General features: G+C 37.2%; 1 protein-coding gene across 1 annotated transcript in view; it reads right to left on the bottom strand.

The window, feature by feature from the left end:
- The window catches only part of RGS5 (regulator of G protein signaling 5), a 61,570-nt gene that overhangs the window by 20,617 nt on the left and 25,971 nt on the right, over positions 1-14,982 (bottom strand). Inside the window, exons 2-3 of the mRNA XM_004449383.4 lie at positions 7,532-7,642; positions 1,579-1,640 (exon numbers count right to left, since the gene is read on the bottom strand). Coding sequence (XP_004449440.2) covers positions 1,579-1,640; positions 7,532-7,642 — 173 coding nt within the window. The remainder of the gene's footprint in view (positions 1-1,578; positions 1,641-7,531; positions 7,643-14,982) is intronic.

Consider the following 14,982-nt stretch of genomic DNA (forward strand, 5'->3'; position numbering starts at 1 on the left):
TAATATTGAAAAAAATTGTATCAATATTGGTTTATCAGTTGTAGCAAATGCACCATATTAATGCAAGATGTTAGTAATAGGGGAAAACGTGTGGAGTGCAGGGAGAGGGTGTATATGGGAACTCTATACTTGTGGTTCATGTATAGAGTTCTAAACCTAAACTGCTCTAAAACCTGGTGTTAATTAATTTAAAAGTAATTAATAAGACTGAGAAAGTTCCAAATTAGAGACTTTGTTGTTATGTGCCCAAGGATAAGAGAGTGATTGTATCACATGTGATTGTATCACATTAGATTACTATATATACTCCAGCACAAACAAGACAGAAAAAATATTTGGATTGTAATTCAACATACCATCTTTGTTATATATTCTGTGCCACTATGATGGTTCTGTGAGAAATATTTTGTAAATCCTTACTTTTGCAATGTATCTAACAAAGTTTCATATTCCATTCTGTGGTTAAGATGGAGAAATATAGTTGAATATTTTAAATTGTATCATACTTTTAGAGTGAATTATTCAACAAGTGTTTGTTTTCTCCATATTATGCACTTTCTGTTATGGGATTATTCAGATGAAGAAGACTAAGCCCCCACTAATGATGAAATTAAAATGAATTTTCCTTACAGTAAAAGGAAGATGTTCATGAGCAGAATAGAAGATAGAAAGTATTGAGTGACATAAGGGATATGCAGATAAATAACTCTGGAAGTTCAGAGGGAGGATAAATCATTCTGGATGGTCCAGAAAAATGAGCAGCCATTTAGCATTTAGATTAGCTTTTATAGAAAGGGAGAATTTCAATAGAGACAGGAGAACAAGGTATTCCAGGCAAAGGGATTAGCAGGTAGAAATTCTATATGGACTAGAGAACTTGTCTATCAACTTGCTGATAGACCAGCAGGCTGTAGTTACATGAGGATCTTGAACATTAGAAATTTGAACTTTATTCTGTAGATCCTTGGGAATTAGTAAGGATTTTGGATTAGGGGAAAGGCAAGTAGTGCTCAAGATAATATTAGTATTATCCTCAAAGGATTTTTCTGCTGGACTGCACCTTCATCATCCTTTGAATGAAGATGTAAAAGGCATGCCACCAGAAGGGAAAACCGAGGCTAGGGGAGATAACCATATCAAACCACAAGAGCAAATAATTGCACTTTGAACTAGGATGTACTACCCATAACACATAGTGCTCTTTACTCTTACCAATCATTATCAATGCAATTAGGTTTAAGCTGAAAAAAAGGCAGTATCCCTATTTTTAGTGATGAGAATATTAAGAAGCATACCATTCAAGCTAATTGCCCTAGCTCATACAATTAAGCAGGACAGATGAAACACAAATCTGCAATCATAAGTGCTCAGAATTTTCCTGCAGTGCAGTGCAACTTCCTTTTCTTGTGAGCTAGATAGCCACATTCACTTGGCATCCTGAGCTAGCCAGGCTTCATTGAGACCCTTTTGAAAAATTGGAGAAATGTCAAAGTGGGGGGAAAAGAACATGTGGAGAACACTAGGATTTTTTTTCTCTGTTTCTCCCTTGATTCCCTATGAAAAACAGTGTGAACTTACAGTCGTTATGCAGGAGCTTGTCCAGGGAATCACACCACTGCAGGGCTTCGTCTGGCGAAGGTCTAAATCAAGAATTGAGAAAGAAAACTCTGTTAAACACATACATTGAATGAAATTGCACAGTCTGTCTTTAGTGGAAAGGATATGACTGATGAGCCATTGCCTGGAACAAGGCACTTTCAGTTTTTGTCTTTCTAACCATTAGGTTTGATGAGGTGGGTTTGACTTCATATATCTATATGGCATATCTTCAGTTCTTTGTAACAATTTGGTTTAAGTCTGATCCTTTTTGGAAGTAGAATCTATCTGACATGGACTTGCGTCTTGATATCCTCTTATTTCCCATCACAGGGACTCTAGTAGTGGTCTCTTTTCAAAGGTAACTTAATGCAGTTGGTTGATTCAACAAAGGGATTGAACTCATGTTCTCTGTCTTACCAATGTTGCCTTGTAATCATCTGATTTAAACAGCAAAGGGCACTGGATTTCACATCCATACCTCAAGGCCATCTTATTCAGGTTAGTGGAAGATAAGCAGGATGTATACACTGACTCATGCTGTAAATGTGATTATAGCAAATCTAAAATCTGGGTGAATTTTTACCTGCCCAATTAGGACCGGATAATATATATTTTAAAGATTTCACTATTCTGGAAAGAAACGTGATTAGTACATTATGTACTGAACTGTTGTTCACAAATTTGAATGTGGTTAAAAGGGTAAATTTTAGGTTGTATATGTCACCAGAATAAAAATAAAATTAAAGAAACACACATAAGACTATACAACACAAACAGTTGAATCCTATTGTAAATGATGGATTATAGTTAACAGTACAATTATAAAAATGTTCTTTCACGAATTGCAGCAATTGAACCACACTAATGCAAGGTAGCAAACTAAAACAGGTGGTATATGGGAACTCTGCATTTTATGCATGACTGTTCTGTAAGCCTATAACTTCTCTAATTAAAAAAAGAGAGAAAGTAACAATCAGCATATAATTTCCCCTTAGGTTGTTTTTATTTTAACATTTATACATGCATATACCCTACAGATATTTCATTTTAACCACCAATTTTTCTCTCATAGCAGAACTGTGTCAAGTCGAGCTGGTGTTGTCTGGGAAAATGGCTGACTTCAGGCTGCCAGGCTCACCCTGCTTTAACGCTAGCATTATGATGTGAATTCTTCATGGTCAAATCAAAACATGCTAGCAAGGGAAGCGGACTTGGCCCAGTGGTTAGGGCATCTGTCTACCACATGGGAGGTCCGCGGTTCAAACCCCAGGCCTCCTTGACCCGTATGCAGTTGGCCCATGTGCAGTGCTGATGCACTCAAGGAGTGCCATGCCACGCAGAGGTGTCCCCGCATAGGGGAGCCCCATGCACAAGGAGTGCACCCCGTAAAGAGAGCCGCCCAGCGCAAAAGAAAGTGCAGCCTGCCCAGGAATGGCACCGAACACATGGAACAAGATGACACAACAAATAAAAGAGACACGACACAGATGCCTGTGCCGCTGACAACAACAGAAGTGGACAAAGAAGAACACGCAGCAAATGGACACAGAGAACAGACAACTGGGACGAGGGGAGAGAAATAAATAAATAAATAAATCTTTAAAAAAAAACCCAGCATACTAGCAAGGCATTGATTAGACTACTACAATCAGTAAAGGTGTTTTTCCTAAACTGAAATTTCCTAACTTCTTAACATGCTTATACAACTGTCCAGTCAACCCAGGGAAATTGTGGCTTCTATTTTTTTTTAAATTTATATTTTGTGGGTTTAATATTCAAATTAGAAGTCAAGGTTGACAAGACAATTGCTAATTCCATTCTTCATTTTGCTGTCCTAGGCTCAGATTCAGCCTCTATTTATGTAAGGAGTCTAAGACAGAAGCAGTAAGCTTTTTGGTTACTGTGAATAATTCCTTCACTTCTCTACTCCACATAGCAGAACAGATTGTGAGTCCTAATTATTTGATTTTTCATAAAGTTTTATGTTTTTACTGTTTATTTGAAGGTTAAATATGCCATAAATGAGAGCAACAAATCTGGTGAAGTAATTCCTCAGAAATTTATTTCTAAAGTGTAAACTAATTTGCCTCTCTCCCTTCATCTTCTGGTTAGTATAAAGGAATAAATGAAGACAGCAAGGAGAAATGACATGAGCAGGTGCACCAAGCTCAAGCATTCTACCTGGCCCTATTTATTCCAAATGGTTTTGTTAGAACCAGGCTAATGGTCAATATCAGCAGCACATCACAGCCAATATTAAATTCCTGAAAAGGACATGTGCAGAGCCTGCTTGGGGATTAAATTAGTCTGGATTGATTCATGGACACGGTCAAGCAGGACACATCCCCCACAGCATGAAGCCCAGTGTTCTGATTACCAGCCCAGAAGGTAACACAGGTTCATCCTGTCCCAATTCTCAGAATTTTCCAGCCCTCATTAAGTCTGTCTTCTTTGGAAATAAGATAGATGCAGATATAAATGACCAATAAGTATCCTGGTTTGCAAGGTCATAGCTGACCACAGAGGGTAGAAACGGAGTCTGTGTGTGTAGGTGTGGGGTGGCAGGGAGGAAGCCAGTTCAAAATGAAAATCAAAACATTTATCTAGATGATTAGCTACTTGTTTTATAATGTCCAGTGTAAATGCCACCTCATCCAGGAAGTGACCATCTTAGCTAGAAGCACTGTCTCCCTTTCCTGAACTCTTATTGTTTCTACTTGCCAAATCTCTCAAATGACAATGACGTACTCACTGACTAAACTTATAATTAGTCATTCATGGAGAACTTCTCCCATTCTACCCTGTCCAATGGGGCATTTCCTATAGCATTGATCCCAATTTCAATAAATGTGGTCAGATTAATGGCTTAATTCGCCGTGAGTTAGCCCAACGTGATGAAATCCACAAACAACTCAAAACCTAGATTTCACTGACTAGTCCCAAGAACCATTACTATTTGGTTGGCAATGCTGACACTTACTAGCTATAACCATGGGAACATATTTTAACCTCTCTAAACACCAGTTTGTTTACTTTTTTAATCTACAAAAAAAAAATACTACCTGCCATTTACTGTGTATATGTAGCAACAACTATAAAGATTTAGCCCAGTGTCTGGCCAGAGTTAAATACTCATGTTAACATTCTCACATACTCTCACTCAAGAATAGCAAAGTTCAAGTTATTTATTGGTATTTGCAAGTACCTGCTCTGGTCTTCCTTCCTGCCCTGCAGTGACTGGTCTACTCTCGACCAGTCTCAAGTCCATGAACATTTCTGGAGCCCTTATCCCATTCTTTCTAGAAATATAAAGTACTAAAAACAAAATAAAACATAGGTAAAATTGGTGACATAGGCAGGGAGAAAAGGAGCATCTAGAATATAAAATAAACTATAGAATATGTATACTACCCCCTGAGCATTTTGAAATCAATTATATTACAGCCCATGATAGCCATTATCACAAATTAAAATTATATGGTTTACTAATTGGTTATTGTTTATTATGAGGAGTTACAACAGTCTTAAGGGATGTTCACATACAGAAGGTGGGCAGAAGTAGGAGCATGTAGAGAAAAGAGAAATCAGGAGAGAGAATCAGTGTCAGATGTTAAGGAAATGAGTTTTAACTGAACCTCTACAGTCTAAGATTAGGCCTTAGAAACAACAGTTTCAGGGAGACAGTAAGATTTACACTTGGTAAGAAGGAGTTAAAGAAGATACTGGAAGCAGTGAGTAAAGACTTCTATTTCTAGAGTTAGCTAATGAAAGCTAGAGCATGGGATAGGAACAGAAAAGTGCAAGGTTGGACGAGTCAAGCAACAATTCACTGTATTTTTTAGAGTGGAACACGGGCCCTTGTTTGTTCATAGCAGAAGAGTGATGAGAAAATGTAGAAGGAAAAGGAGCCATTAAGAATACTAAGCAAAGAATGCGTTTTGGACTACTAAGTGATTACAGAATCTAAATTACGGTGGTAGGGGTATCTTCAGCTTTTCTTTTTCTTTCTGTTTTTCTCAATTTTCCAATTTTTTTTTAAAGGGAAGAATAAAATATGTTAAAATATAAAAATGCATTTTATATGGGGTTCTGATGTCAATGGCCCAAAGAAGACAAGAGGGGTGAAAATACCTTCAGTCAAAAGAACATGGATAAAAAAAGAAAATAAAGAGAAAGCTTAAAGAGAAAAGGAGAGAGATCAATAGAGCTCATGCAGAAATTAATCTTTTTTCTTAGTCAGGTAAAAGGTATAAAATTGGCAACTATTGAGGTGGTGGAAATGGGTTAAGAGAATTTAGAAGAGGATGGGAAAGATTTATAGTAATCATTGTTAAAATGTATTAGAAACACACAAGTTTTCTCTAGAGATATGAAAGATTTTCCAAAACAATTCAAACTTCTAGAAGAAGAAAAGGATGGGAGACAAGAGAGGCAAATAATCTAATAAATGTCAACCCCAGGTTTTTTCTAAAACAGCTTCTCTCCTAATTCTTGTTAAATCAAATAGCTCAAGTGTCTGTGTTGAATATTATAAGCAGAGAATCAAAGCAGGAAATATAGTACTATGTTTATTTTGAAAAAATTAATTCCAACAGGGTAATAACTACCACACTGTGTACTTCAAAATAGACTTTTGATCTGTTGCTCCAATGAAATGTGGTTCTTATTCTCCACTAGTGACTGATGCCTGCTGCTTCACATTGAATTAGCATCCCTTTTTTAGATACAGAAAACTCAATTATGCCTCACTTCCGGTTTGGGATCACTTTGAAGTAATAAAAGGAAGAGAATGGAAATATCTACTTATGTTGATGGAAGAAGATTAAAACACAGTAATCCATACCTTTATCCCCCAACCAATCCAGTCTCTATTACGTTGAAGGTCATTTGGGCATAGGAAGTGTTGGCCAATTTGGACAAATGTTAAATATAAAAAGAAAAAAAGAAGTTTAAAGGGAAGCCTGTATGTTTCACACACTTCTGTGATCTCCTCAGAACCTTTAGGTAGTAGACTGAAAGAGTATTAATACATTCAGCTCTCTTCTTCCCACTTTCTTTTCTTGATCTTCATGGTTATTTCTACTTTAAAGGGAAAATGGGGTGCATTTCCACTATGTAGCAAGTGGAACAATGGGAAGCAATGGGGAAGCTATGAGTAGAGTTAATAGTTAAAGCAGGGCCAATGCAAATGGTGAGAGCTGGATTAACTGCAATAGCATCTTGAACCTTTAGAACTATAGTTTCCCACCATACCTAAATTGACAGGAGGAAGTTTTCGAAATTGGAGGGGAGCATCGAAGACTGCAGAGATGCAATCAGTTGGGAATATTAAATTAAAGATGGTGGGGGGAGGAGGTGTTTGATATCCATTAAGTAGAAATAGCTTCTCAAGTAAATTTTCATTCCTCTATCAAGTAGCAGCCTTACAAGCCTCTGCTTGACCTTGGTGGGGTAATATCTTGGAGAGGAGACTATAAGACTTAAATAGTCTGCCATGTCCTTAGCATCTTCTCGAAGTAAATGTTCCCACTTGCATCTTTCTGAGGAAGTAACTTTGGATAGTTCCTTAGTAGGCAAGCATCCACTGAACGTAGTCAGTTGGATTGGAAACGGTTAACTGACCCAAGGTCAGTAAATGAAAATGTGTGAGGGAATGGATTCTATTTTATAAGATATGGTCTGTCTCTTCAACTAGGTCTCAAAGCAGAATCTCAACTTTTATTTTTAAAGTATCCTGCCAATTTTCAATATTATCTTCCAGACCTTGGGTAATAAAAAAAATTCTTATGTACAAAACAAATCTTTGAGTGTTCTTATGGTCCCCAATGAGTAATTGAAGGAGGGAGAGCTCCAGATGAGGGATGGTGCCATACACTTGAAACATTGTCATCCCCTGGAGGAAAAATGAGAGGAATCCATATTCATGACTCACTTCTGGGTCTTGGCTGGTTTCTCCAACTTCTCATTATGTGGTATGACATGGTCAACAGCCAAGTCCGGCTTCTGCAGCAGAATTCCCAACTTGATCTTAATCTCCTTGGCCCTGAAAGTAGAGATGTAAGGGGGAAAGAGAACATTGCATGAGCATACAGATCTAAAAAAGAGATTGCTTTCTGCGTCATGTAAACAAGATTGAACAAAAACCCCATTTCACTGCTACTGTTGTGGTAGAAAGAATATTAATGCAGGAATTAGGACATATGAATTCTAGTAATAATGAATGCTTATTGATATCATGTCATAGGCTAATATGCATTATCTCATTTTTACCTTAATTATTGCTTTATATGCATTCTCTCATTTTATATATGGTAGATACTGTAGCTGCATCCCCATTTTACAGATGAGGAAACTGAATGACAGAGTTTTAATGACCTGTACAAGATAATCCAACCAGTATGTGGTAGAGAGGATTTGAGCCAGGCTGTCTGACTATAGAGCTCACAGGCGGAATATTCACTGCATTGGCTACCAGTCTTGTGAAGGTTCTGATCCAGCTCTGCCATTAATTTGATGTGAGACATTTGGGGGAAAAAATTATATTTTACTGCCAATCCTCAGTTTCCTAATTTGAAAAATGAGGATGTTTTCTTTGGTCATGACCAGCTATAAAATTAAATTACTCTGCTTGATAATTTATTTTTCATTTATCTTACGGATAGATTTGATTTTCTTTTCCATCTCCTTGTCCACTGTTCCATAATGGCTGCTGGAGTACTCTTTTTTTATTACTTAAATATTTGTTTTTTATAACAACATTACAAGTTAATCAGTTTACACAAGATAATAATTACAATAACAATATCTGCTTTAGTCAATGGTTAGACTTCCCCCTTGTTGAAGTATCTTACATGCAGTAAGATGGTACTAATTGCCAAAGAACTGGACTAGAGCAAAATTGTACTACTCCCTTCTACCTTCAATATTTTTGAATAGATGTGGCCATTACTCAGGGCCCTCCTCCATCTCAGGATTCAACTGTTTTCAGCTTCAAAACTAACCTTCTAAGCTCACCATTCCTTTATCATGGGTTTGAACTCTGAAAGCATTAGGCAAATCTTAAATATTAATCCATAAGATGACCACCTTTCTGTTGAAAGACCCAAGAAGCTATCCTTTCACGGTCACCTTGGCAATTTATATATGCTTTTAAGATAGGCTTTTTCATATTGCACTATGGTTATTGATTTATATGTTTGTTTTCCAAACTAGATATGAGGACTCTTTGAGGATAGGAATTGAGTCTTAAATACCTTTTAACCCCTGTGCCTAGCACCATGCTTGGCAACATAGTAAACATCCAAAAATATTTGCTGAAGTGAACTAAAAATATCTTGGTTTTGTTCCTCACAAAGCTACTCACATTTATCCTCTAATCAATGCTGCTCATAACCAAAGTTTTAAAGAGCTGTGATGGGAGTCATATAGCCACCAAATACGATTTTACTACAGTAAATATATTTTCCCCATCTATTCTCATGGAGACAGTGTGAGGTAATTTAAGCAAGTAAACTGGGTAAGATAAGCCTCTATGATAAGTCACATTAGGGAGAAAGAGTTAAGGAAGCTTACTGTGGTAACTTACCAGAAATCCATAATATCCAATTATCATATCACATCCTGCTATGATATAGAAATATTCACCTCTACAATGTCTTTTTCTTTTTATTTCTTTCCATTTCTATTCTTTCCCTAGGGCTCTGACTGATGCCAACCATACAGCAATCATTCTTAGACTAGAACAGCATCAAGGTTGAAACTGGGATTGCTCTGCTAAGGGAGCTTATAGAACACAGTGAGTAACAACAAGTGTTGTTTTAATTCCAGACTCTGTAGGGTACTTACAATACCTAAGGTCTATTTTTTTTTTAACCTCAAAACTAGGTAAAAATATAGAAACTGATAAAATAGTACATCCTCATAGATTTTTTGTAATGATTAAATATGCTAATGCCTATGAGTCAATTAGCACAGCATTTGGCAAATAATACTGCTTCTTCAATTTTGGTACTAACTGCATAATTGTTTTTCAACCAAACTCAATCCATGCTTAGAGCACCAAATTAAAACATTCTAAAAATGTCTCACAAGTTAGTGAGGGATTACTCCCACCACCTCTCATATCTATCTCTAGAGACAAGAATTGCCAATTTTACATTTATCTGAAATATGAAGAAATCATATTATTTGGGGTGAAAAAAACCCCACAATATTTGTATACATCCCCTGCTGGCTAGTGTGCAGTACTGCAGCCAGAGACGAGGGTCATCTTTTGTCAGGAGGCAATGTCCCATCCTCTTAGTTCCCATATATAAGGCGAATATATGCAGCAACAGTTTTTAAATTCAACCTGGAGCCGATAATCCACTCACCAATATTTAGATAAGGGTATTTGATGAACTTTTCTTGGTTTTTTATTTGGCTTTGTTTTAGGTTTTTTTGGGTTTTTGTTTTGTGTCTTGTCTTTAAATATTTCTTTTTTTAAAAAAATTTTTAAATTAAAATTAATAGATCACAAGGAATGTTACATTAAAAAACATTAAAAAACAAGAAACATGAGTTTCCCATATAACCCACCCCCACCCCACCACATCATTTATGTAAATTGTATTTTTTGGAAGATATATACATCACAAAAATAAATATTTCTTTTATCCTTGTCTCTTTTGCTCTGTTTGAGTCATTTATTTTTTAAAAGGCAGATATATATTTGGGTATTCTTACTTGTTCAAAGAGTAATAGCTGGACATGAGAGGATAATTAGAACACAGGGGTTGGCTATATTAAAAATAATTATTTATTAATTCATTCAGTTACTCATTAAAATAATTTACTCATTGGTCATCTTTACTGTTGGGTGGTACATTGCCTTCAAGAAGCCAATAGCTTCCTGAGGTCTCAGACTTGCAAATATTCACACACATCTGTTTAAGGAGAGGATGTCCTGAAGGTGACAGTGCCCTGGTGGAGGAGCACCTATGTCTATGTGGGAGAGTCAGGGAGGCTTCATAGAAAGAAAAAGAAAAAAAAAAAAAGAGAGCTGGAGAATGAGTAGGAATTTTCCAGGTAGACAAGGAAGTGATAGACCTTTTAGGTAGAGAGAAGGGTTTGTGCATGTAGTTTTCAGGGACATAGAAGTAGTTCTCTATTGCTTGAGTGTGAAGAGTGATTAGGGAGGGAAGAGAGCAGCATTAGATGAGGGCAGTTTACCCTCTCTCTCCTTTCTGATGGACAGATGGGCGATGGAGGGACTTCTGTACAGCACCCAGCTAACAGCAAATTCTGTATGAATATAAAAAAATGAGGTAAAACTGTATTGACAGGAGCCTTCAAAGACTGTTTCCATGTAAAGAGGTAGTGTCTTATCTCAAAACTCAATGTGTGCAGTCTACCAGACAGGGGCATAGGGATAACTTTGAATGGGGCTTTGTGGGCTTGGGGGGGGGGGGTGTGTGTTTAGGGTTGAGAGGATGGGTCAATGGCCCAAGGAATTGGGGGGTAGGGCTGGGGGAACAGTTGAACATGGGAGATTGTCAAGTATGTGGTTGAAAGTATAATGTTGCGAAAACTCTTTAAAAAATATGATAAGGAAGGATTACCTGTTTAAGGTGCTTGGGGGGGCGGGCATCTGGCACAGGGGCAGGCTTCTAGGGAGTGTGTGAGTCCTCATTTTGTCATAGTGTGTTTTATCTTTGTGTGAAGGTGTACCTACATCCTGGGGAGGCCTGATCTTCTCAAACAGAGGGAACTGTGTCCCTAGAGAGATTCGGTGGCTCCAAATGGGTTAGGGCAGTTTAGTATGTCAAGTCCTCAGCATTGTTACAAGTATCTGTGAATCTGGTCCTTCAAGCAGTGAAGACTGATTGTCACTGTGGGTCCTGAGGGGAGGGGGAGAGAGGTATAGAATAGATGGAATCAGGATAACTGTGGGGCAACGGAAGTGTTCCACAAGATCATGCAATGATGGATATAGGACATGTTAAATTACACCAAAAATATATAAAAGTCTATAGGCTAAAATGTAAACCATAATGTAAAATATAAGGTAACTAAAATTTAGAAAATTGTACAGTCTAAAATATAAACCATAAGTGAACCATGTTTGATAGCTATGTTTCAATATCTGTACATCAGCTGCAGCAAATATAACATGAACATGTAAAAAGATCATTTCTGGGGAAGGGGGGAAAGGGTTTGCTGTTGGATATATTGTATATGTGAATTACTGTGATCTAAAACTTTTGTGGAGACAAAATTAAAAATTAGAAAAAAAAAAAGAAAGGATGTAGACACTGAGGAAGAAATGAAAGAAATTGCCTTGCCACTGTACATACAGGGCAATACTTATTACAGTGATGAAAGGCAAAATGTCAAAAACAAAGCTTTATAATATTTTTCATTTTTTAATCCTCCAATTTATTTTTATTTTTTCTAAATTAATATGTATTCTATTTCTAATCTTTAAACCTACCATTACTATTTCATTTTCCGATTAATTGAATTTGGCAATATATTAGTCTTCATTTTTGAAGAAGTTTTGGAGAGGTTCAACTATAGCAGGGGAGGAACACTCGTGTGGGGTGTTATTGATGGAGGGCACATGGTAGGGAGGGAGTTCTCCAGGATATGTATATAGGGTATATAAAAATGTTCAGATATATGTTGGGTATTTCATAGTAGTTAGAGTTACAAATGACAACTGAGGGAGAACTGAGTTCTTACCCAGGGGAGCTCTATCACATTCCCCAATGGAACAACAATGACACCCCAAGTGCAAAGTCAAAGACCAATGAATAAGGATGGTCCAACAATGAACCCTTGATACTGATGACTATGCTTATGAGCCTGTGTGCCTGAAATATGAACTAGGCCTAGAGTTGCAGGGTGCCTAAGAGTTACCTCCTGAGAGCCTCCATATTGCTCAAATGTGGCCATTCTCTAAGCCAAACTCAGCATATAAATGCATTACCTTCCTCCCAGCATGGGACATGACTCCCAGGGATGAGCCTCCCTGGCACCAAGTGATTACTACCAATCACTAACTGGTGACACAACTAGAAAGAGACCTTGAATAAAAGGGTCAACTGAGACCAGCAGAGTATCTCAGCCTACATGTAGGATCATGTGTAAAAAACTGCTTTTTTTACCTTGAATAAAAGGGGGAAATGGCAGAGACAAATGAGTTTATATGGTTAAGAGTTCAAAAAAAGAGTCGGGAGGTCATCAGAAGAGCCACATTTATGCACATCTCAGCAGGACTCCAGAGACAGCCAAAGTAGATACAACCCCAGGTACTGGCTCTCCTGAGGACTATGGAGACACACAGGTTCTATGGTCATGGCAGATGGCTCTGGAGTTCAGTGCCATGTCAGTGGGACCTACTTCCAAATTTGTGTTCCTGAGTGTGATGGAGTTGGATTCAGATGTGACCTTTCTACACATGCCTCTTCTGTCACTTTTACTGAACCTAGGATGGCATATACTCAGGACACTTGAATCTCTGGACTGTTCATATTGCCAGGTAGGCCCTGAGCCTCAGCAGAGTTACAACTCCTACCCTCTGGTTCACTGGACTTACCCAGGTCAACTAAAATGGAGGGGAAGATGGTCAACCACCATACCAGGGAACCGAGAGTGCCTACAACTGCAAGCAGGAGAAGTGCATCCATCATCCATGTGGACTCTAAGCTCCACTCAATACAGAGGTGGAGTGGACATCACAATCCCAGGGTCCACATGATGGAGGAATAAAATATGGATTAGAGTGCACTTACTGATATTCTACTATGGAACTACTGTGACTAGTAATGGAAGAAATTGTAGCATTGATGTGGAGGAAAGTGGCCATGTAGTTGCTGAGGGCGGGGAGAGGGAAGAAGAGATGTGATGTGGGGGCATTTTCGGAACTTGGAGTTGCCCTAAATGATATTGCAGAGACAGATGCTGGACATTATATATCCTGGCATAACCCACTGAATGGACTAGGGGAGAGTGTAAACTGCAATGTAAACATTATCCATGTGGTGCAGCAATCCTCCAAAATGTATTCACCAAATACAATGAATGTGCCACAATGATGAAAGAGTTTGTTGATGTGGGAGGAGTGGGGTGAGGGGACTGTGGGGTATATGAGAACCTCTTATATTTTTTGAATGTAACATTTTTTGTGATCTACATATCTTCAAAAAAATACAGTTTAAAAAATTGATGGGGGTGGGAGGTAGGGAGTAGGATATATGGGAACCTTTATGTTTTTTTGTTTTTGTTTTTAATTTTTTACACGTTTTAAATTAAAGTTAATAGATCACAAAGAATGTTACATTAAAAAACATTTAAAAAATAAATAAAAAACATAACAGGTTCCCATATCCTCACTCCCCACCCCTCCACCCCATCATTTTTGTAAACTGTATTTTTTTCAAGATACATACATCACACAAAAAAAGTTACATTAAAAAAATAAGACGTTCCTGTATACCCCCACCCCCTACCCCACTCTTATGTTTTTTAATGTAACGTTTTGTGTGATCTATTAACTTCAAAAAAAGATAATTAAAAAAAAAAACTCAATGTGTTTCCAAATTTTCTTTTGCTAACTATTTCAGGATATCGTTTCCCATACAAACACTGTTTATTAATGATAGATAAATGTATAAGCCATCCCACATAGCTTTTTTAACCCAGAATAAATCAAAACCCTAGTACTATTTTATCTATCATTACTTAAATAATTTTTTGCCTGTGGGGTGACCTAGAAATAAACTACCATTTATAACATTTTCTGTAGAAAGTCATATTCCATTTCCTCAGAGCAGACAAAGAAAACAGAATACCAGATTGCTCTTTTCCTCAAATTTGTATCATGTCAAAGGGATGTAATAGAGAAAGGAAATGGAGTGTTTTGGAAAATGCTTTTTTCTGCTGACTTAGTATAGGTTCAAATATAGGACATTAAAAAGTATGAGCATATAAGTTGGGAAATCCATTTGGTTTAATTTGGAGTTTGATATAATTCAAAGAATGAATGATATTCTTGCACCTCCTCTTAAAAAACAGTAAACTTTTAAAGGCTGAAGATTTGACCGATGCTGAATTTCAAACCACTTTAAATCTTTTTGCTCTTTTTACAAGAACTGTGATACTCATTAGTTTTCTCCTTGAAAGCTCCTGAAACACTATTTCATCTCCCTTGGCCCTTCCTGCCCACCAGAGCTACAAACATAAATATGGGAATGAAAGAGGTCAAACGGAAAGTCAAACCAAACAAAAACTCAAACGTACCATATTATTTTGCCCTGTAAAGATAAATTTGAATGTATCTGACATGAATTTAGTGTCAGAAACAATCCTATCCAAAGAAGAATTTTTCATAATTTGTTTATG

Source organism: Dasypus novemcinctus, chromosome 13 (assembly GCF_030445035.2).
Source record: "Dasypus novemcinctus isolate mDasNov1 chromosome 13, mDasNov1.1.hap2, whole genome shotgun sequence".
In the NCBI taxonomy this organism is placed as follows: domain Eukaryota; kingdom Metazoa; phylum Chordata; class Mammalia; order Cingulata; family Dasypodidae; genus Dasypus; species Dasypus novemcinctus.